The sequence below is a fragment of the Atta colombica genome, unplaced genomic scaffold, assembly GCF_001594045.1.
Source record: "Atta colombica isolate Treedump-2 unplaced genomic scaffold, Acol1.0 scaffold163, whole genome shotgun sequence".
NCBI classification, from domain to species: domain Eukaryota; kingdom Metazoa; phylum Arthropoda; class Insecta; order Hymenoptera; family Formicidae; genus Atta; species Atta colombica.
The window spans coordinates 532,233-555,015 of NW_017259254.1; the positions used below are offsets into that span (position 1 = coordinate 532,233).

Genomic DNA, 22,783 nt, shown 5'->3' on the forward strand with positions numbered 1-22,783 from the left:
TTATATAATATAATAGCGTGTAATATGTTATATATTGTACTATCATAATATGATCTAATTTTTTTATATGCTATAGTATATACAATAGTGTGTACACACACACACACACACACACACACACACACACACACAATACGCGCGCGCGTATAATAAATAAAATGTTTTTTTCAGGTATTCATTATTTTCAGGACACAGATGTGGAATATTTTTTGGGCGGAGGGAAAATTGATAGAACGCAACTAGTAAGTAAAATTATTTATTTCTTATTGAATTTTCAGTAGGAAAGATTGTATGTAGCACGCATATCCAAAATTATTTATTTTAAATACTTAATTAAATACTAATAAATATTTATTGAATAGAAAATATTTTATGTATAAGAATATTTATTGAAATAAAATATTTTATCGCAATAATGACAAAGTTAAACAAAGTAATTAATCAAGAGTCTGTGCTCTGGCATTAAGAACAATATAATGCTACTACATTCAGGAGAAATATGAAAATGGAATAAAGGTTAAAGATTGTCTTTCTTATTGAAATTTAAAAAAATTGATAAAAGTAACAAGTTATTAACTTAGTTATAAGAGATTTAGAGATTAACATGAGAAAAAGAGAATACATAAATGTCGGCGCCGATTGAAGACGCTAAGGTGCCGAAATTCATCAATTTTGTAATAGGTGGCATGTCGGGGTAAAAAGATTCATATTATATAATTGCAATAAAATTGTTACTTTTTTACTCGACAGGCAAATATCTAAAAAATATTTTAGCATAAAGTTCATGATAACTTTATTTCATTCGACAGAATAATAGCTCAAATCGTGACACATCCTATGGATGTTATTAAGATACATATGCAAGTGTCGCAGGATTCTTTACGTATCGCAGCATTCCGTACGCTTTGCACGAACGGAGTTTGCGGTTTTTACGCGGGACTGAGTGCGGCTCTTCTTCGTCAATTAACCTATACCACCAGCAGGCTTGGAATTTATACCACATTGCTAGATATCGGGGAGTAATGTCAGTTATTGCATTCAATCATTGCATTTAAAAATTAATTCTAATTCGCGGAGTTAAATATTGTGCATATTTGGCATTGAGTATTAAATTAGACATTAGACAAATCTATGTTATAAAAATGTCTCATTACAAATTCCTTCTCTTCAGACAACATTTCGGTTATTTAAATTATGTTACGATGGTAAGTTTTGGGATGATAGCTGGTGTGATGGGTTCTTTTATCGGCACTCCCACAGATTTGGTATTAATTCGCATGGTGGCAGACATGAATTTGTCACCAGGTACTTATTTCTAGTAAAAATTTTGAAATTTCGACCTAAATTTATTTGCCAGAATGATTTAAAATGTAAAAAGAAAGATGTATTCTTTGTAAATATATTGTGTACACGGGAATTAATATATTTATATCAGAAAAGCGAAGAAAATATAGAAACGCCATTAGTGGTATCTTTAACATATGGAAAACCGAAGGATTTTTCGGATTATGGAGAGGAGCGATACCCACGATGGGTAGAGCAGCGATTGTAAATGGAGCACAATTAGGTACATACACGAGAGCGAAGAAGTTACTACAAGACACAGGTGATTAAATTTGCAACATTAAACATGTTTCACAAGAGGGGTACTTTACATAAACATAATTGTATTTGATATAAGAGAAAATATATAAGAATATAAATATGATAATTAATAAGGGTATAACAGAAAAATTGTAACCAATGATCGATTTTAAACGATTTTATTTAATCCATAATTTTAATGGATTTTTGAAACATATTAGGTTATATTCAAAATGATATACCACTGCAAATTACTGCTGCCATGATGTCTAGTGTAATTACGTGTTCTGTTTCGATTCCAATCGACGCAGCTAAAACTAGGTAAAGCAGCAAGATATCAAAAGCAAAGTTGAGGCCTTAAGATACATATCCTTGTAGGATTCAAAACTGGAGGCAATCTACGAAACCACCTAATGTTCTGGCTATGATCATTAATATTGCTAAAAACGAAGGTATAATGTTGTTGTGGCGCGGTTTTCTTCCGTATTATTCCAGAGCAGCGCCTAATACGGTAATTACCATGGTATGCGTTGATCAACTTCATCAAATGTATTCGAAATTTTGCTTGATGTAATAAAATTTATCTATATCAGTGTTAATTGGTTTCCTTTAATTGCACACTATATGATATAATTGAAATAAAGTAAAGATTAAGATGTTGCAATCATAATTAAATCAGTAAGAATGTTATTTAAAAAAGTATAAAAAAATTTTTTCTGAAATTTTATTATGTGTGATATCAAAACACGCAATTTTTTATTCGGATAATTTTTTTTATTATTTATTGGCATATATTCTATATATTGGCATATATTCTATATAAACGCATCAGTTGCTCATTGATAACGAGAGTTAGTACCGTGTGCGGACCGATCCTGCAGTAAGTTGGCCAAAAACCTTTCCAAAGAAATCTTAGTCCCTCATTTTTCACTATTGATACCATAACTGAGATCATACCTGGAGGTTTTCCAATGATTTTTAGATTTTGTATTCTACGAAACAATAAAAATTTATTTGTATTATAATATTATTGAATTTGTTCAAGGACTAGTTTTTTCAAGAAATTTTAAATATTAAAATTATTGATAACCTGGTCTTGGCAATGTCAAAAGGCATGGAATTAAAAGCAGTGATAAATCCCGATATCATTGATGCACAAAAGTGCAAGCCTATGCCTTCTTTAATATTGACTGTAAAAAACATTCAAAAGATATAGATAGAAAAATATTACTGAATTTGATAAACGAAGTATTATAGATTTTAATTATATTTTTATATTTTCGAAAGTTAACAAATATTTGTATTTGATTTATATTTAAGAAATTATATTTAAGAAACGCGAATTATTGAAATAATTTTAAATATTATAGAAAACTATTGTTTAGCTTTACATCGTGATGAAATCATATGCTTCACTTGGCTGTAAGTAGCCAATTGCGATATGTTAACGACAATAGCCCTTCCTATCGTGGCTACAGTTCCTCTCCAAAGAGTGAATATTCCTTCTTCTCTAGCAATTCTAATAAAAGCGTCAAACACATGCTTGTAATTTCTTCGCTGCTCTAAACAGAGAGAACATTAGCTAAATTAGTTAATGTTTATTTCAATGTTTCTTTTGATACTGATGAAAGCTCACTAATTAGCTTGTACAAAAATTTATCATTACCCACTGGTAATCTGCCATCTATTGTCATTCTTACGAGAGCTACTTCGGCTGGTGTTCCAACGAAAGCTCCCGCGGCACCAGCGGACCCAGCCATTAATGCCAGAATCGCGAAATTGGGATAACCGACGTATCTTTGTCTAAAATGCAGTTTTTTTTTAATTCTGACGACTTTAATTACTTCAATTTAATTATTTGATTATTTAAGGGATGAAACTGAGTCGAAATCGATGAAAATATTTAAGAGACATCGTGATTTCATTCCGATTTTATTCAAACTTTCTTCTAATAAATAAAATTTATATTGTCTGGAAATATTCTTGACCTCTCTTTTGAAATTTTTTAAAATTTATTATAGCCACTGCTATCAGATTACCTCCAAAAATCTTGCATCTGATTATAAGTCCCGAGTCGCACGGTCGTGTAAGTTGCTTGTCTGACAAGACCAGCTGTTAAACCACTGTAAAATTTCAAAATGCCCTCTTTGCTGTATGTGGTGCTAATTACATTCAAGATCGATGCTTTCCCTTTGAGCACTTGCATCCTATTTTTGATCACGTCCATCGGATGAACCACGCAAGTACCTGCCATTCTAAGATACAAACGTATATTTGAAACACTATTTTAATTCAACGCTTCATAAAAAAATTACCCAGAAAGACCACCCAGCAAAAAATTAATTGTTGGCGGTATAGGTTGCCTCTTCGGTTCTTCTTTTTTCGACATTTTTAATATCTTAAGTTAACAAAATAAATTTTTACAAACAAGTCAAATAAATAAATAGCTTCTATTTCTCACTATGGTATAAAATACTTTTAAAGCCTTTCAAATCGAAACATATATGTCATTGTCAAATTTTATCAACTTATTGCACGTTAAAATAAAACGCGACCGGCAACGCTTCACAACGATAAAATATTGATTTTTATAAATGATTTATAAAAAGTGATGGGAAATAAAGTGCCAACTTTCCTTTGCTACTTGTTAATTATTATTTGCATTTATTTAGGGTTTTAATGAACAAATGAAAGAAATAAAAAGATATTTGATCCGACGCAATTCCACAATTTATGGTTAACTTTTAATCGAGGTTAAATTTTTCATTATCTCTTTCCAATTTTAGAATTGGAGAGAATTGGAGAAACAAGTTAAACTTCGGTTAAGAAGTAATCATGAGTTGTGCAACTGAGCCTTGTTTTTTATTCCTACATTAGACTGCACTCTCTTTAGGCATGTTCTGATTCTTACCTGGATGGCTCCTTAGATGTCACGTCATCCTTATTTAACGTTCAGTAAACAACAAGAATGACATGACATTCGTGGAGCACCTAGGTAGGAATCCGAACATGCCCTTTCTTGCTTTCGATAAATATCAAACATATATCTATCTTACTTTAAATTTCAAAAGTGTTTCAACCAAAGAAAACAGATGATCTATGATAATAAATTGCATTTTAAGATCGATTTATTCTGGTATAAGAATTTGATACATTGTGTATTGCTTATAAGAGAAATCATATTTTATAATTATAATTATTTGCATGAGACATTAATTCATATTAAATGCATATTATATTTACTGAAATAATGTTATATGATGATATGTTCATATTAATTTATGTATTCTGTCTTAATTGAACGTACACGTACACGTAACATATTTCTGAGAAAGATTTCTGCTTTAGACAACTTATTTAATTGCTTCGAGAAAGGATTGAAAGTAATATAATATTTTGACGTATAACAAGTGCTCGCTACAGTAAGCAACCGTGAGAATGCTCCAACTTTCACAACTTAGTGAATTCTTTATTCATAAATTGCTGGTAAATGTCATCTTAATGTGGACAACTTTGTTTCTACCGATTTTTGCATGAGTCGAAAAATGTGAGACTTGACGGTGTGATGCGAAAATGACTTGGGTGACATCTTGAATTATTGGACGGATGTGTGGTATTTGCGATCGGGCGATTTACAAATTAATGCTGTTTATTGCAAATAGCAGTTACTGTAAATAATATATTTGATCTGCTGCAACAGATTTCGGGCAATTGCAGCGGCGCCGAGTTCTGTATTTTCTCTTCGGCCGCTCTTCCTCTTCGACGATTGACTCTTCGAGTTTTTTCTTTGGAGCTAACCCCATTTCTTTTTTAATATCCTACAAATAGAGAAAAGAGTTTTTAAAATTATTTATTATTTGTGATTTTATTAATCTCAAAATTTCATACTACAAATGTTTAAAATGTACCTCTATGGCTTTGATGATTGGATAAAGTGGTCTCACGCCTTTCGATTCTTCTAAAACTTCATCGCTATAAAATAGAATCCTTTGGTTAGCTTTATCAATTGCAGCTTTTGTCGCTTCAACCTCAAGAACTTCTTTTTCGCGTTCTTTGTCCATTTGTTTCTCTTCCTGATGATTAATATCAAATTATCTATTTTATCGATATATCTTACATTGCGATACTTACATAAGGAAAAGAAAAATATGAAAAATTCATATTTTAAATAAATAATATATACTTTGTGTAAAAATTATTTCAAATGTAACATGCATTTACACGTAAAAATGCCCGTTGTAAATAGAATCTACATAAAAAGAAATAATTAATAAAAAAATAATTATTCTCGATGTTTACACCTGATTATTATAAAATTTATATTAAAGAAATATATTCTTACGATATCCTTTTGTAATTCATTGCCGTATTCCAGTTTTTGTTGCCATTGTTGTTTGCGTTCTTCCAAGTCAATCTGTTTGTTATATTCGTCTCTCTTAAATCTCTGCATCATCTCCCAAGCTCTCAACTCCTTTTCTTCTTGTCTTTGCTTGGTCTTTATTGCTGCATCATGAAGCCTGTATTCTTCTATGAGAGCGCGCATTTTCTCTTCTCGTTCCTTTTGTGCTTTTTGCTTTTCCACTTCGATTGCTTTTTTCTCTTCAACAGCTTTTTCCAAGATTTCTTGCTCTTTAGCATCGCGAACTTTGTCGAGTGAAACATATTGCTTCTCTAAAACAAAATTTATTAATTTATTAAAAAAGATGGATCCATTTTGGTCATTTGAATTCTGCATATATGATTTCCGAAAGCATTGTACCTATAATTTGTTTCTGACGCGCTTTTTCTTCCTTCTTTTTTAACGCTAATGATTTGTGAATTTTCTGTATTCGATCTTTAGCTTCCCTATAAACTTCTATCGTTTGATCCTCTAATTCTTCATTGTGCTGTAATTCTAGTTCAAGTCGTTTTTTTTCCTCCATCGCTTTCTTGAAAAATTGCTGTAATCTCTTCTTTTTGTTCAATATCTATATGAATACAGAGTATATATGTTAAATTTTTTTTTTGGAATAAAAAATATTGTTTAGCAGTTATCGGGATCTTACATCTTGCATCTCTTTCTTTTTCATGAGTTGCATATCTTGGATTATGTTTGTTTGATCCCGTTTTTCAGCTTCTAATTCTTCCGTTGCTTTTAATTTATTGTCCCTTTCGTTCTCTTCGATCCTGATACATAATTAATCTGATAATACATGTTGCAGTATAATAAAAAAATAAATATATATTTCTTTGGCTTTGATACTAATACATTTATTCAACTTGTATTATCTAATATTATTTAATATTATTATAATATCTATCGAATTTGTATTAAAATATTAATATTCTTACAAACATTTAGAATTATATTCTTAAAAAAATTAAATTTCTATTAAAATTAATGTTTACTGTTTTTTCAAAGCAATCCTGTAATCCATCGTTTTTTTCGTTTCTTCTTCCATTTCTTGTTTCTTCTGCTCCTCATATTTTGCAATGTCTGTTTTAATGGAATTAGCATATTTTTCATCTTGTTCTTTGTCCATTGCTCTAATAGTCTTTTGCAACGCCACTTGAGCGTCCAGCTCCCTGAGACACTAATATAAATCATAGTGAACTATTTTGAGTTTAATTAACGGTGAGTCTGGCTTAGAAATTACATGAACACTCCTTTCGTGAGAAAGTACCTCGGAGACGAGAAGAGCACGATTAATCTGTCGGCACAAAGGCTTCTTTTGCTGAAGCAATCTCCTTGCTTGCTGCACCACTTCTGCACGCTCCGCTACCTTTTTCTCTGCCATTTCCTTTACGAACACTTTCCTCTTTTCTTCTTCTTTTTGCTTCTTTGACAATAATTCTTCCCTTTGTCTCATCTTAATATTCTATTATTAAATCATTTTTGTTTTAATATTATCAATCGTTGCTATACAAAGTAAAATTATAAATAAATTTTAAAACTTTCATAAATGTCTTGTTTAAAAATTTACTTTTACTTTCTTCGAAATATTCTATAGTACATGTTGATTGCGAAGATTTAAAATATATTTTTATCTCATTAAAAAAGTGTATTAAAAAAGTAATACATATTTCAAAATTTAGAAATTAGAAGTAAAATATTTTTTGTATTTAATCGTAAATACAAAATCGTAATTTTGAGTTGAGAATAAGTCAAGCATACTTCTATTGTGCTCTCCCATGTTTTACTTTTTTCATAAGTCGCTTTTTTCAACGCTGCTATTTTTGCAGCTTCTTTTTCTTGCTGTGCTGCTAGTCTATCCTCTTCTGTAGTATAATCCACAAAACGCTGAAAGGTGTCCTTCGTTACTACTAACGCTCGAATTCTTTCAGACACCTGTGTAAGCGCGGTTAAATTTTCAGAAATATTAGACACAGAAGAAATTCAGTCTTTATAAATTCAATGTTTGAGAGTGAAAATAAATAAAAACACTCACTTTGGTATTCTTGAGCGTCTGACCGGGTTTCAAGAGATACGTCGTGTACATTTCCGGTTGTTGTATTCTTTTCCGCACCATTTTAGAAAGGAAAAATTATTTTTAGTTTAGATTAATCGGCACGAAAACAAAGTTGTTCAATATGAGTAGCTTGAATTTCTGCTGAAAAGCTGCTGAATACAAGCTATCTTCACACAGCACGAATGGTTGACATAGAAACCAAATAAAAGCGATCGATGACTTAATAAAAGAACCGAATAAAATCTATTACTTAAAATCAATACTTCTAGTACTTATATGTATGAAAAATGACATTTTTTTCATATCAATGTTTAATATTCTAGAAATAGAATCACTAACATAATTCATTTATATTTATTACTTACAAAAAAATTCAAACTGATTATATAGTAACTATTTATAAATCTAAGTAATCTAATTAATTTATTTAATTACAATTCTTATATTTATTTATTTTTATATTTTGACTGGAACGCTTTTATACATTTACGCCTATAGAATAAGAAATAAATAAATAATAATATATTATTATATCTTAAATATTTTATGAACTTTATAGTTACTTTCTATTTACATTAAAACTCAAACAATTCTCATTTGACATCATAATTTAGTTTCTAGAATATGTATATGTTACTTTTGATTCTGACAAGTGAGATTCAACTGATAATAATTTTTTATCTATAAGTTCGAAATTGTGAGTTTTGTTAACTGATATTAAAGATGCGTTTCTATTTGGCGTTCACATCATTTATGAGCATCATTTCTCTTTGTTTAACATTTGATAAACAAGGATAAAATAAGAACGCTGTAAATAGCACATGAACACATCAAGCTTTAAGTGAAGTTATAAATCTGTGTTGTTATATGATAACGTCAACAAAATAAACAAGTAATGACGTCATTATCTGATCGTGAGTATAAAATATTCACAATAAAATATATTCACTTTTAGACCATTAATCGATTAATATTGATTACTGATCGTGAAAATGGAAAGTAATTTATATTTCTTTGTATTTTTATTAATATTATTATATATATTATATATATTATTATATATATTAATAATACTATTATTATTTCTATTTATCTTCATATGTTGAAAATAATACGTATGTATTTATTAGCGATAATGATATAGATAACGTTGCCATGATGCGTAACGTAAAGTATATTTACCTTATTGATTCCTTGAAATCGCGATTGCATTCAATACCGATCTCAGATTTTTCTAAGGTTTGATTTCAGCAAGTAAAGATTAACTTTAATCTTGGTTCAATTTACTCTTTATCTTCATTCTAAGATTTCTAATTCTACGAATTAGGAAAATGAGCAAATTGAATTACTGAGCCGAGAGAAGTTAATGCATTAATGGATTCAGACTTCCATTTCTATCAGTGTAGATTAATTTTAATCTCGGTTTTTTTTTCTTTTTTTAGTTTTACAATTAGAAAAAGATGAATTAGTTGAACTGAAATTAAAAGTAAACTGTACTGGCTCGTTTTTACCAATATAGATTAACTTTAATCTCAGTTCAACTTACTCTTCATCTTTTTTTAGTTCTAAGAATTAGAAAAAAGATGAGAAGTAAGTTGAACCAAGATTAAATCATATAATCTACAATACATCGGTAGAAATAGGCAAAAATCATCTCGCGAATTCCAGTCATTTATCATCCGAGCAGAGTTTTTTTCCATCGTCGTTCGCTACAATTCCGACATTACCGTCATCGCGTCGCGTAATAGTTCTTGAACTTGCCGCAAGATGACGGCGAAGCGTGATCGTGCACCTGTGGTGACAGCACGTGCTACAGCTGAGTGGCGGTTCGGTTATCGGGAAAGTGAGTATAATATCGTAGTGGTTGAGTGTTTTTCCCGGTTTTTCCCGTGCGGCTGCGGTATCATCGACGCCGACGGTGTTCCCGAGGGACATCTGGGGTACGTTTGAACGCATACATACCGGCAAGTTGCGTCGCGGTACAAAGCTGTTTACGTGACGCCGACACGTGAATCGAGGCCGATATTAAGGCCGTAACGTAAATCCCTCAGGATTAGTGCGTGATCTTGGCTGCATATTCCCTTGATAACGGATGCCAAACGACCTTGGGATGCATTCCGCGCGAGACGTTTCGGCACGAGTTCCGGCGCGCGCGAATTTGCGAATTAATGGCGGCGATCGAGTGTCGGTCCGTGCATTCTGTCGGACGTGCATTTCGTTCTCGGCAATGCTAACCTAAATCGCGTATGGTGATAATTCGTCTCGACGCGACTGGAATATCGGTTACTACCTCGCCAGGTAGTAATAGCGACGTGACGTCATCGTCAACGGGGGAGGCGATCTCGTTTTTTGAAATTCTTCTGAATTCCGAGCGGGATTATCGCGATAAGTTCTCACCCGATCGCTTCGGAATCGCCGTGACGATTCCCGCTTCGCCACTCGATCCGGTTGATTTGTTTTGTTTCGCGCGGCCCGCTTCCGGGATACGCGCGCGAATTTTGGTGTGCGCGCGCAATGGCGTGTGGACGTTCGGAGGTCGTTGCGCCAGGTAATGGAGTGAAATCGATAAAATATCGACGGTGGAATCGCGTCGGGTTGCACTCGAGTCGCGTCAAAAGGAATCGATAAAGTGCTCAAAACCTTGGCGCCTTCGTAAAGTATATGGCCTCCAGTAACTCGCAGACACATATTGAAAGCTCGAGTTGGTTGAGAAAGAGTGCAATTGCATGTTACGTTATTAGACCGAATCACGCAAGTTCGAGGCTTTTGTTGATACGAGTGGGATTGATCGCCGTATTTCACGGAAGTTTTGAATACCGTGATCGAATTTCAGACCAAATCGCGATTGCGGCCCAACATTTAAATAGATAGTTTTATATGTGAGAGAAAAGTTCGTTTAAATTAAAGTTTATTGTATATACTAAAAAAAAAAAATGATGTTATATTAACAGTCTTATTTTTAATTGAAAATAATTTTATTAATTTAATAACTTTATTAATTTAAAAACACTGTTAATGGAACAAATACATCGTGCTTTCATTTTAATAAAATTGTATTTTTTTTTATTAATAATGTCATTGAATTAAGTGTTTTAAATTAAAATGTTGATATAACTTTTTTTAAGTAACTCGAAGTAAACAGAAATATTTTACGTGAGTTATTTTATGTAATATTTTGAAATTTGCGCGGGATATCTTCCTCTAATCGTTAAAAATTATATTTTTTATTACTTGACTAATTTACATGAACGATTATATATTTTATTACTCGACTGTTTTTGTATGGAGATAATTTAACGTAAATTTATGTGTAATCAATATATTTGATATTGCTTTCGACGTAATTATTTTAAATATTTGTTTAGTTACTTTTATGAAAACATGACAGCATTTGCAAATTAATTAACGCAACATGTTGCGCGATTATTTTTCATGTCTGCGATCAGATTTAATTTTTTACGATATTATAAACTTGCCTTGTATAAATTTTGAAGGCCGATAATGATAAATTTAAATGTCGCGAGACGCAGTTTAGTAGAGCGTGCTGCGAAACAATAGACTACATTCGATCCGATTAACCCTTTCGCACCGGAAAACTATTTATATCGTAGTGTCGCTACGTGGCGTGTTAAAGTGGACTCAATCGAATTAATTAAAAAATTCAAGTGATATCGAGAAAATGAGCGATGTCGCATCTTCGCATTTGGCACGTTTTCGCTTTGATCGCATTGAGAAAAATATATATATTGTACAGGATACTTTTTTCGAAAAATCGTCAACATTGTGTTTGATCACATTTTTGCTTGTTGATAAAGAGTTAAATATTACAAGACTTCTGTGTGACGTATAAATATTGGCACCAAATTATGTGAATTAGACAATCGGTATACTCTATAATTTCCAATCTGTCTTTTATAGCGATAACACTTATATTCTTGATATGTTTTCAGGTAAAAGTGGTTCACAGAAAAGAAGGAATGAACTGCAGGGATTCTTAGAAGCTGTATCAGGGTGAGTGCATTCTTAATTAATTTGATTAATCTTAATTTGTAATTTAATTCTTTTTGAAATATCTATATTTAAATCGAGTATTTTTAATATTTTCTTAATTTATAATTTAATTCTTTCTGAAATATCATATTCAAATCAAATATATAGTACACATATTTTTTTTGTCTAAAGATTTATTTAGCCAACTAACGAATGATAAAAAATGTTTTTTTTAATACAAAGTGTGAAATCTTGAAACTTAATGACGCTCTCGCATTTTTAATAAGCAAAGTAATGTTTTATACCTTTTCATAATATGTAATAAATTTCAATGTAATAAATTTCAAATTAACGGTATAATTTTGTGTATATATTAATAGAAAATTGGTACACTATTCATAAAAAAAGAATAAATAATTCTGCATTATTTCTAAAAATTTAAAGATCTTAAGATTTATCTTAATCTATACATATATCATTGGGTAGGTTGCACAAAATCACTTGAGTATGTATTGCTGATACGAAACATGTTTATTAAAAATCTATCATCTCTACGCCTACTACAGTAAATATCACAGGTACACGTTTCTCTATCACAAAATCTTCCGCTCGGTCATTTTTATACATATATTTGCGCCACGGGAGATACTAAATGGACGCGCATTTTGCGGAATCACCGTAATCGCCGCCTCGTAAGGTCATTCGTCATCGTCTCACATTTGATGCTCTTAACCGTTAGTGAGACTTGTATAATAACATTACGGCGAGAAAATAAAAAGAAAAAAACATCCTCAATAAAAGTATGAAATAAACAATAGAAAACATCTAACTGTCGAGTAAATTAAAGCTTCAGCCGCGTGCGGCCGCGAATAAAACTACGTATCGAGATCCCAGTGTTGTCCGACTCTTGCGGAACGTTATCGAAGTTGCTGGTAGTAGAACGTCATTGGAGACATGACGTTCGCCTTGGTACTTCCGCTTCGGTCCGACTGCCTTTGAGCAAGTGAAACTCCCCTTAAATCTAGGTGATCTTTGTAGGGGTAGACTCTTCGTTCTTTCCTCCTTGCGATGTCCGTTTCGTTCAGATCACAGAGAAATTGCAACACCGGCGTCGATAGTTGAATCCTTCGGATTCGAGATCTTTTTTTCGCCGGTTTACTCGGAAACTTGGGCGAGTTTGCCGTGTCAAGGCAGAAGTTTACCAGGGCCGCCAGATGGGTTCGTTCGGCTTAGCTACCTGCAGGAGACCCTGGTGGCTCTGGGAGACAGTATCGATGTCGGTTCGTACCGGGGATGGTTGGCTGGACGCTGGCGTCAACGGCATCGGATACTCATCGGCGCTGAGTTCGCTGGTGGGTGATGGCGAGGACTGTGGCGCGGTTACGTGGATGGTCAACGGACCGGTTTTGTCCATAGAGTTGAGTTTATGTCCGAGATGTGTCATCAGTTTGGTGCCAAGGGCAACGTCAACGCCAGGAGTGGCTGCTAAGCAGCGACTGACTTCGTTCGCGCAGTGTGTGTAGCCGGCACGGAAGCGGTCTGCGTCGATCACCGGATTCGCCGAGAGACGTTGTTGACGCTGAAGTTTGTGCAAGTGACGCACCGTCAACTCCAGAATATCTGCCTTCTCCAACTTCGCTACGTTCTCACCATCACCGGCCAGCGCGGTCACCATTAGATCCTTCAACTCGTCCAAGCAGCGATTGATACGCGCTCGACGTTTGCGTTCCAACATCGGTTTCATCACCTGCGAATCGAAACGAATGAATCGCTATAGATCAATGTCGCACTCGACGTTTAGAGAAAAACTTTTTGAGAATCTTTTATTTCATGTGAAAAAAAATGTCAAAAATCAATTCGAATTTATTGTTAAAGGAAAAACAAAGTTACAAATTAATTTGAAGTTCATGTGACGATTAGAGCGATTGTTTGATTGAAATGTCAAGATGACACCTACCTTTCGATACTGATATGTCCTAGAGATCGGCTGTTCCTGCCCATCGGCTATGATAATCTGCTCGTGCATCTGCATGATTAATCCTTTTTTTCTTGCGGCACAATCAAAACTTCACTTGATAACTGTATATTGGCTTATCGCGAACGCGACCTTCTCGTGCTATCACACCGGTTCGTCGAACTCTAATCGTCGCTACGATTACGAGTCACTGCGGTTGGCGGAAGGAAACGTGCGTGTATCTGGATAACACGTTGGTCTCCAGCTCGACCTTTGAGTGAACACGAACAGAGCGTGATTGTAGCCGTGATCGGGCGAGGCTTCGACTTATATAGGCAAGGGTCCCCCATGTGGACGGAGTGAGGGGACGAGTATGGGACCGCATAGTGGGGGACAGGCCTTCCGTGGGAACGGTCCGTAGAGGTTGGTTCCCAAGCAAGCACACCACCTGTAAGCGGCAGCTGCCAGACACGCGCCCACACCAAGCCATCGTCACCGTTCGTGCGTCCTTGTTGCACCTAGCCGTGGCGCGGAGTCGATGCTCTCTACCTCTGATCGTCGACGAGTGGTTGTGCCATGGTATGCGCGGCTCGTAATCGTCGTTCTCCGTCTTTCTCTTTCTATCCATCTATCTTTCGCTCCTCTCTCGTTCTCTCCACCGTTTTGTCCTGTCTGTTTCTCTCTATCGCTTATTGGCGCGTATTTCTACGAGCGCTCATACGGAAGGACTAGATCTCGACCAACATCTCCTTCTTCTTGCTTCAGGCAAAATAGAGAAGCCATCTTTGTCCCACCTGTAAAGTGTAGCTTCTTCCATCGCAGCCGCAGCTTCCATATTCGTGCTGGATCTTCTTATCGTGATTCCGCGTCCCCCTCTTCCTCGTAGTTTCTTTTCTCTCTGTCTCTCCTCGCTTCTGGTTCTCCCGCTTCGGCCGATCGAGGAGCGTGCTGGGCACAAGTCCGGCGCAACTCCGGCGCGTGATTACAATCCCACTGGCTACACGATGTTAAATCGTGTACCGTGTGTCTCTGTATGTGTGTACATGCGCGTATTAACCGTCCGATCCGGTCAACGCCGCGGAATGATATCGCGGCCATCGGTAGCGCGATTGATCGATCATTTTACGCGTATAAACGCAGAGAGGAAAGGGAAATCGCGGACGAGCTTGATAAAGCTCGTTGGTGTCAAGCGGTATGACAAATCGATCGTTACTGACTTGATCGTGTAACAGAGCGAGACCGCAATTAATTAATCTTGCTCCATCGCCGATTTTCTGTTTTCGTTTCCGAGTAGCACGTGCGTTCCGCATCGACGAGTGAATGGGATTCGAAGAACGAATTAGATCTTTAATAATCGTTTGTTACGCTTTATTTTACCGATTATTAGGAGCATAATAATAATTATTTCCCGGTTGGGAAATAATTATTTTTATCTTCCTTGTTCTAGGACATTAATTTTTTAAATTGAGATTGCAGAGATTGCTATTTTTAAACTAACTTTTGATCTAAAAAAGTTCTAATATTCATTTGTTGTTAATATAATATGACAATGTTACGTTTATTGCTAGATTCAATTCACTATCGCAGTACATTATTTAATACCAAGTAATTACGAAGAACGTCAATTAAATTTAAATAAAAGTTAGTAACTTTAACTTTATTGTGTCTACTATGAATGTGATTGATATCTCAAGTTCAGACACTCACAAAGTATATAATTTTAGCAATGAAACAAGAGAACTTGGAATTACAATTCCAAGTTCGAACATAAAAAATCAAGACTCTTTGCTTTCGCTTCGACTTTATTGTTATTACTTTACTGTCCGTGAATTTCTCAGGCAATGAAGCGTACCGCGGTATTTCACTGAGGCCTCGATTACGCATAATTATCGGGTACATGGATAATAATTACAAAGAGTTAAGGAGCAAAAAGTCAACTACGCTTGGATATTCAAAACGTTGCTCTCACTCAATAACGAGGTGGGAGAAATCTCTTCATTCGTGCTATCCGTCGACCGTAATCTATCGTCGACCGATGAAAATTGGAAAAAGTGAACTTTCTTAACCCTTTTAAATTTGATTTTAATAGAATCATGTTTAAAAAAAAATTTTTTTAATGTTGAATTCAAGAACGCTTTAATAAGTAATTCATGCACTGAAAAAAAGGATTGGCAGCAAATTAGATAGTAATATGGCATAATATTTTTAATTGGTTTACAGCCAATTTTTGGTTGTGTTAACCTATCGAAATCCTATACTGACATTGCGGATTGAACTAATTTTTTAAATCAATTAAGATATATAGACTTTTTTGTAAAACAAAATTTTAAAAAACGATCAGAAAGCAATACTATATATAATACAAAAAAGTTTTCATTAATTAATTTACTTTATATCGTAATCATTTTTTTAAATTTCGATTTTATTTTTCAACATTTATTATGTACATTTGTTACATATATTTTCAGATAATGTCGATAGTTCAAATAATTTCAATGGATAATCTTCAAATTTAATGTATATTACAATATTCACAGAATCTGAAGAAGTTAATTTTGCGAAGATGCTCATAAAATTCGTTCTCCCGCGTTGGATTATCGAAACAAGTATTTTGGACGCGCGCGCGAGGACACGTTTCCACTTTGAGATACTAATTTCAGCAAGCCACTGACTAAATTATATCTTATACGACCTTTTTTCTGCTCCTCCTTCTGCTCTTACTTACTGTGCCTTGTGTTCGCCCCTTTTCTTCGCCCTTTGTCTGCTCGTTTTTCCTTTACATTCTCCATCTACCTATTCTTGACCACTTCGCTTATTTCGCGGTCGAAGCGGATAGTTAAACGTCGTTCGCACTGAATAATTACTCGCTTGTTTCGAACTTTTCTCGCCTTTACCTCATCCTTCCTGCGACTCAAGCAATCTCTCCTTTTCTGTCTTGTTCACTCCGTCATCATTTTGGTTTTTCTTTTCCTTTTGCTGCTACATCTCTTCTTGCTATCATGACTTTTACAAAGTATCCTGCTTTCTTTTTTTCTTTCTCTCTTTTGCTTCTAAATCTTTTAAACGCTTTTCTCTTCCTATTCTATTTTCTTTCTCAATATTCTCCTTCGTATCAGCCAATTGTACATGTCGTTAACGAGTGGTGGTACTTTGATAGAATCTGATCTGTAAGATATAACGCATCTCGTAACTCGTTTCCTGTTTCGTTCGCTTGCTCTGCTACTTCAATCTCGGATCTCTTCGTCCCCGTGCGATCTCGTGGGACCTAATTAGCGTGATGTTACCAGGCCTTAAGTGTCTGAAACACGTCATGATGTAGATGTAACCACGAAAGCCGGGCGTTCAGTGAAAGTGGAATACAATTTCCGAAAATAGCTTGTGATACTTGAGAATAGCACAACGATACTCTGTCTTGATTTTCATATTTTTTGTTATTTATTTGACATTTTTTTAACATGTCAAATGAATAACAAAAAAATGTAAAAATTAAACAAACTAGATGCAAATTTCTATTGTATTATTGGTTTGATAATATTTAAAACAATTGAAATTTAAGAATTAAATTTTATTTTAATCATTCATGTATTATTAAAAGAACTATTAAGCTTACTTATTCATATTTATTGAAATACTTCTCGTTAGAAAATGTCAAGTTTTTAGATATTTAATAATATCTGTATATATTCGTATTCGAATCTAAATCGTATATCTAAATCGTACGTGATTATCTGAAACATCATGCAGACATGCAAAGTTACATCGAAACAGTTAGCATGTCGTAATCGGAAATTTTGCCTAATGTTCCGTTGCTACGTAGTGCTTGCACGTTCAAATGCACTTTCTACACGTATAATGCCCATTACGTCATTTGTCGAGATTAAAATCGCAGAATTTAATAACGAATTAGTCGAAAGTTGAGTAGTAAGCGAGCCATTTCACTATCATTTTCACGATGCCATAACATTTTGATGATCTGTATCTCCTGCTATAATTCACAAATCCGAAAGATAAAAATATATCAACATATGAATGTTAAATAAGAGATTTGTATTTAAAAATATAAAACTATAAAACTTTAGAGAATACGGCTTTGAAAAAACCCAAAGGATTAATTGCGGATTATTATAATTGTAAACTAAGATATCTAATATTTAATATGAAAATTTTTTAATCTAATTCTAAAGATTATTTAGTTTTAGCTGAGAATATTAATAAATAGCTTTATTTACAACATTCTTGTTTTTCTCTCTTTATACATACTGAGAAAAAAATTGTTTATTTGATTAAATTAATTGTTTATTATTCATATATTTAAGTCAAATATAATATGTTTGACTTAAATACATTCTTCATCGAAAGAAATAAAGATGAACTTTAATTAATAATAATTAATAATAAATTAATTTAGACAAATAAACAATTTTCTTCTCAGTGCATGCTATATATTACATATTTTATATTTTTTAATAGAGTAGGGGAGAAAACCATTTATTATTCAAACTTATGCTAGAAATATAAGATGATTCATCGATCTTGCCTTATAATTGAATAAATATTTTTTAATCTGCTAGCAATTATTCAGTTAGATCTGCGATTGTTATGCTTACATGACTAGCGATCATTACAGTGACACATTTTAAAGAGCAGTCTTAACAATGCTTCATGTTTCGACAGTTTATCAATCATTTTCTTATTGTAAGTCGTTTTTGCGAGATACGAGCACTTATTCATATCTCGAGTGTGACGAATAATATAGAATTGATTTCATATCCGCTCCCGGCACCCTTCGCACGTGCTCAGCACGTGGCACGTAAAGTTAATATAGTGAACGGAAGGAAGGATTGAATAAAAATCAATGAACAAGTTATAGACGATTCTTTTCAGATATTAAAAAGTACACAAGAATATCGAAATAAAAATTACAGTCATGTTAGTAAGCTGTAATTTATTAAACAGATCATCTCTTTATTTATAACAGTGATCACTTTTTAAAAATTATTTATAAAATATTCTATTAATTTAGTCGTCTGATTTCTTAACTTAAATAAGATATTATTAATTAAATGATTTTAGCACTTTGGAATTTACGCACGAGATGACATTTTATTTTCAAAAAATATTCGCTAATTATTTCGGACCTTGAAGTCGCAATAAAAAAAAAAAACTTGTGATGAACAAGTCTTTTTGACGTCAAAACGGACCTCATGTATGTTAATCATGGCTGATAATAACGTCATGGCGGCAGCAGAATCGATTATTAGCACACGTGTTGCAACGGCGTTCCGACAAGTTCCCGTCGTTGCGGCAACTTGTGTAGCGCCGACAGATGCGGCGGCGCACGAATTTTCTCACACTCTTCGCGGGGTTTTTACTTTCCCAGGTTTCTCTTACATCGCGGTGGTGCACACACGCGTGCGGGGTCGTGCGATCGCGTGCTTGGCGAGATAGAGAAAGAGACTTATTAGTAAGTACATCAGCTGTTCGTGAACATATGTCACGAGTCGTTTGGCTCGTGCCAATGAAATCGTGATCTCACCCCGAGGCCTTGCCCTTCCCTTATATATCCCCGGGATATCAACTACCCCTCGTAATGTCGGTTCGCATGCGTCGATTCGCGCTCACGTGTAGTACTCCGAGGAAGTCGAAGGTAAAGGTCAACATCGGGGATACTAACAGCGACGTTTGGCAATAATTAATTAGAGAGCACCCGTGAGAATTTCCTTTATTTGTCCTCGATAGTTCTATTTCGCTGCGCGTGACGAGAAATAATAAGGATTCGTTTTGGATGACAAGGTAGCAATCGAATAGTCATTTTATAAACAGTGGATAGGTTTATAATTTTCATTCATTCATTTTTAAATTGAAATAGCTTATAAATCGCGTTATAAGAACACATTGACTTTAATAGGTTTCATTATTATCGAAATTATATGTATTATTTTTTATTCTTTTTTTCTGAAAATGTAAATGTGGTTATCAAGAATATTATACAATCAGTACTTATCAATTAATGTAGCAATACGATGAATCGTGAAACGTAATTTATAGTGAAACGTAATCTGTTAAGGCAAACTTAGAAGACTACAAGGTGTCAGATTCTATGATTATTTATCGTGAGAAGTCGACCGAAATGAGATTTATACTCAATTAATTTCTGAACTCTTTGTCGACTGTAGAGTCATATTTCGCCGTATGCGCACAGTTAATATGACATAACACAAACGACCTTTTGACCTACTGCGTGAGTAAAGCAATCATGAATATACATAAGAACTGCAGTAAGAAAAAGGAAAAGAAGAAAGAGTAAGAGTGGAATATTCTCATGGGAGCGTAAAGATTCACCTGGTGCCTCGTGTACGTTTGTCAAGCTGCTGCCGTGCACTTCGCCTTATTTAAATGACCTCTTCCCCACTCCGATTACTTCTTTTTTTAACAATATATTACCCCAACACTGCGTGGCACGTGCTTACAATGCCGACACACGCCGACGTTACTTCCGTATGCACGGCCTTTCACGACATCCCGACTGTATCCGGTAGAACCAGAATTGACCGGCTTCTCGTGACCTTCGACCTTTCGCGAGGTTCGTGACTCGTGGCATAACCCGTTCTCCATTGCAAAATTAGAGTAGCCTCTAGCTGAAGTTTGAACTCCGAGTTTATTGTTTGCATATGTAAACGATGTAAGTTGTTGCATACGTATTGACGAACTCTAGATAAAGTTTCCAAGCCTTTAAAGATGGATTTGATCGTATCGAACGAATAGAAGATTACGTATCGAGAAACTTCACGGGCAGATACACGTTTCTGACACGTGCACTAAATCATCGGGTAATGAACAACGCTACACACCATCCTCGTGCCGGACAATCGAGGTTCAAACGGTTTATAGACTTATTTGATATTTCAACGATTATGCTGTTTGATGAATTCTATTGAGAATTAAGTTGCGATACATCGCGTGAACAATTTTTAAATTTTGTACATATTGACGACTCAATTTCGGATTTATAAATTCAGTCGCCACCAATTGAAAGTAATTCAACATCATAATTCAATCACATTCAATAATATAATAATAAATATAATACGTACAGTATTACATAACAATTACATTGTTGAATGCGAAATTATGACATTGATATCATGTTTTAATTGATATTAACTAGAAGAAAGTATCTTTGCTAATAATTTTATAATTATTTAGATAGAGAGTCTCTGTTTGTTACATACTATTCTACTTTCCAATTTAATATGCAATTGTAAATGAATCGAAAGATAGCGCGAAAAGGCTTTTTTTCTATGCGGCTCAAAATCGATTTAAGAAGTCTCGCAATCAGATTCTGAGTCGATCGTTTGTTGGAGCGAAAGGGGCCCAAAGGCGTCCTTTGTGGGCAGTCTCGGGCTCTAAGATTGCGCACGTGCTCGGCTTTCCCACGCGTATAGCACGCAGCCGGCCCGCGCTCGAAGGGGAGAGGACACCGAGACGAGAGAAAGATGGGGCACACCTTGGGCTCCCATTGTGTCGAGCACGGGTCCTGAGACAGTGAAAATTAAAGGCCTCCTCGACGACCCCGCATCCACGGGGCCCCAATCGCGCAAAATAGCAGTACGTGCGATTGCACGAGGGTAGTTCTCGATTAGCAAATGATCCTTAACCGACGGAATACTTTTTGTGATTAACGACATGGAACGGATGGCGTATCAAGCGGCCGGATGCTCGTTAATGATAATAGTAGAACGTGTGGCGTACATTATAAGCATAGTAATGGATGGACACGTATGCACGCTTTTTACTTAATAATTTTATATTAAATCCGCAATTTACATCAGTGCTGTTTTTACTATTATTATTCACGTTTTCACATTAATATTTTTAATTTTAATTACTTAATTTTTTTTTGTAATAAACTGATTATTTTTTTTTTGTAATAGTACATTATTTAAATTTTTTAACAGTTCAATTTTTTCTGTCGGATTTACTGTCCAGAATTCGAAATTCAATATTTTATTAGAAATTCTGATTTACTTTATATATTTTAGAAATTTTTATTTAAATATTAGGTTTGATGAAATCATGAATTCTATAATTTTTACGCGATACCCGCAATTTCAAAAATTTTTTGTATTATAGGAAATTTTTGAGATTGTTCTCACCGGTTGATGAATTTTGCGCCTTTAATCTCTCCTTGAAATTATATTTTAATAACGCCTATTATTAAAATACTAGTGTACTTTTGCTTCCTCTTTTCATCTAAGTTCATTATCCTCCTAACTTATATAACTTTCTTTTCAAGAATCCAAACAGTTTTGTCGAAAATTTTCAAAAATTTTTAGATGATACGATACTTGGGACCAAAGCATGTCCAGAAGTTTGCATTTTTTATTTTTCGAATTTTGTATTATAAATAGCATAAGAGACTAAGAAAACAGATTATTGATAATTTTGATTTGTGGGATTTGTTACTTCACGATGAGAGAAGTTTGAAGATTGAAGGGAAATATGGCCATTTCGATATTACTTATTTTACGAGTTATTTCTAATTGTTTAGTTGTGAGAAATAAGAGGAGAAACATTAAGTCGGAAATTAGAAATATAAAATTTTTTTAGTTTTTTTTTGCAATATTGTTTTCTCTTGTTGAGAACGGCGATGCATCGTTCAAGTTGTACAAACATCATGTAGTTTTTTATTAAAAGACGACCGATTTCACAACTTGAAGATTTCTGTCTGCAATTAATGATACAAAATGTCTAAATTCGTATCATTAACATCTCGTTATACAACTTAATACATAAATATATATAT

General features: G+C 34.1%; 5 protein-coding genes across 6 annotated transcripts in view; 2 read left to right on the forward strand and 3 right to left on the reverse strand.

Moving 5' to 3' along the window:
- The first annotated feature begins 230 nt into the window (after positions 1-230).
- The window catches only part of LOC108686037 (tubulin polyglutamylase TTLL4-like), a 165,927-nt gene continuing 143,374 nt past the window's right edge, over positions 231-22,783 (forward strand). The window contains exons 1-2 of one of the 2 annotated variants that reach the window (XM_018191083.1): positions 231-242; positions 11,984-12,044. The gene's annotated coding sequence lies outside the window, so the exon portion shown is untranslated. Of the gene's footprint in view, positions 243-9,853; positions 9,974-11,983; positions 12,045-22,783 lie in introns of those variants that run through there. The other variant, XM_018191080.1, reaches the window with a different exon arrangement.
- On the forward strand, positions 627-2,158 carry LOC108685964 (mitochondrial 2-oxoglutarate/malate carrier protein-like). Its single transcript, XM_018190979.1, has 6 exons — positions 627-694; positions 810-1,019; positions 1,172-1,305; positions 1,436-1,606; positions 1,806-1,905; positions 1,963-2,158. The coding sequence occupies exons 1-6, from the start codon at positions 627-629 to the stop codon at positions 2,156-2,158; spliced, it is 879 nt and encodes a 292-aa protein (XP_018046468.1).
- LOC108685965 (mitochondrial 2-oxoglutarate/malate carrier protein-like) lies at positions 2,169-3,973 on the reverse strand. Its single transcript, XM_018190980.1, has 7 exons — positions 3,900-3,973; positions 3,624-3,839; positions 3,251-3,387; positions 2,976-3,146; positions 2,675-2,774; positions 2,393-2,576; positions 2,169-2,204 (listed from the first exon to the last, which is right to left on the reverse strand). The coding sequence occupies exons 1-7, from the start codon at positions 3,971-3,973 to the stop codon at positions 2,169-2,171; spliced, it is 918 nt and encodes a 305-aa protein (XP_018046469.1).
- LOC108685966 (coiled-coil domain-containing protein 173-like) lies at positions 5,250-8,093 on the reverse strand. Its single transcript, XM_018190981.1, has 9 exons — positions 8,013-8,093; positions 7,739-7,912; positions 7,248-7,442; positions 6,973-7,157; positions 6,630-6,750; positions 6,344-6,551; positions 5,927-6,255; positions 5,493-5,651; positions 5,250-5,402 (listed from the first exon to the last, which is right to left on the reverse strand). The coding sequence occupies exons 1-9, from the start codon at positions 8,091-8,093 to the stop codon at positions 5,250-5,252; spliced, it is 1,605 nt and encodes a 534-aa protein (XP_018046470.1).
- On the reverse strand, positions 13,214-14,266 carry LOC108686038 (enhancer of split mgamma protein-like). Its single transcript, XM_018191086.1, has 2 exons — positions 13,981-14,266; positions 13,214-13,770 (listed from the first exon to the last, which is right to left on the reverse strand). Exons 1-2 carry the CDS (start codon positions 14,053-14,055, stop codon positions 13,222-13,224), a joined length of 624 nt encoding a protein of 207 aa, XP_018046575.1. The 5' UTR covers positions 14,056-14,266; the 3' UTR covers positions 13,214-13,221.

Coding starts and splice junctions, on each gene's coding strand:
- LOC108685964 (XM_018190979.1), top strand. CDS start 627: ATGTCGGCGCCGATTGAAGACGCTAAGGTGCCGAAATTCATCAATTTT. Junction 1,020..1,171: donor ACATTGCTAGATATCGGGGA/GTAATGTCAGTT, acceptor CCTTCTCTTCAG/ACAACATTTCGGTTATTTAA. Junction 1,906..1,962: donor ATCGACGCAGCTAAAACTAG/GTAAAGCAGCAA, acceptor ATATCCTTGTAG/GATTCAAAACTGGAGGCAAT.
- LOC108685965 (XM_018190980.1), bottom strand. CDS start 3,973: ATGTCGAAAAAAGAAGAACCGAAGAGGCAACCTATACCGCCAACAATT. Junction 3,388..3,623: donor CAGATGCAAGATTTTTGGAG/GTAATCTGATAG, acceptor ACTGCATTTTAG/ACAAAGATACGTCGGTTATC. Junction 2,775..2,975: donor GCATATGATTTCATCACGAT/GTAAAGCTAAAC, acceptor TGTTTTTTACAG/TCAATATTAAAGAAGGCATA.
- LOC108685966 (XM_018190981.1), bottom strand. CDS start 8,093: ATGGTGCGGAAAAGAATACAACAACCGGAAATGTACACGACGTATCTC. Junction 7,158..7,247: donor GTGCTCTTCTCGTCTCCGAG/GTACTTTCTCAC, acceptor GATTTATATTAG/TGTCTCAGGGAGCTGGACGC. Junction 6,256..6,343: donor GCGTCAGAAACAAATTATAG/GTACAATGCTTT, acceptor ATTTTGTTTTAG/AGAAGCAATATGTTTCACTC.
- LOC108686038 (XM_018191086.1), bottom strand. CDS start 14,055: ATGCAGATGCACGAGCAGATTATCATAGCCGATGGGCAGGAACAGCCG. Junction 13,771..13,980: donor GGACATATCAGTATCGAAAG/GTAGGTGTCATC, acceptor TTCGATTCGCAG/GTGATGAAACCGATGTTGGA.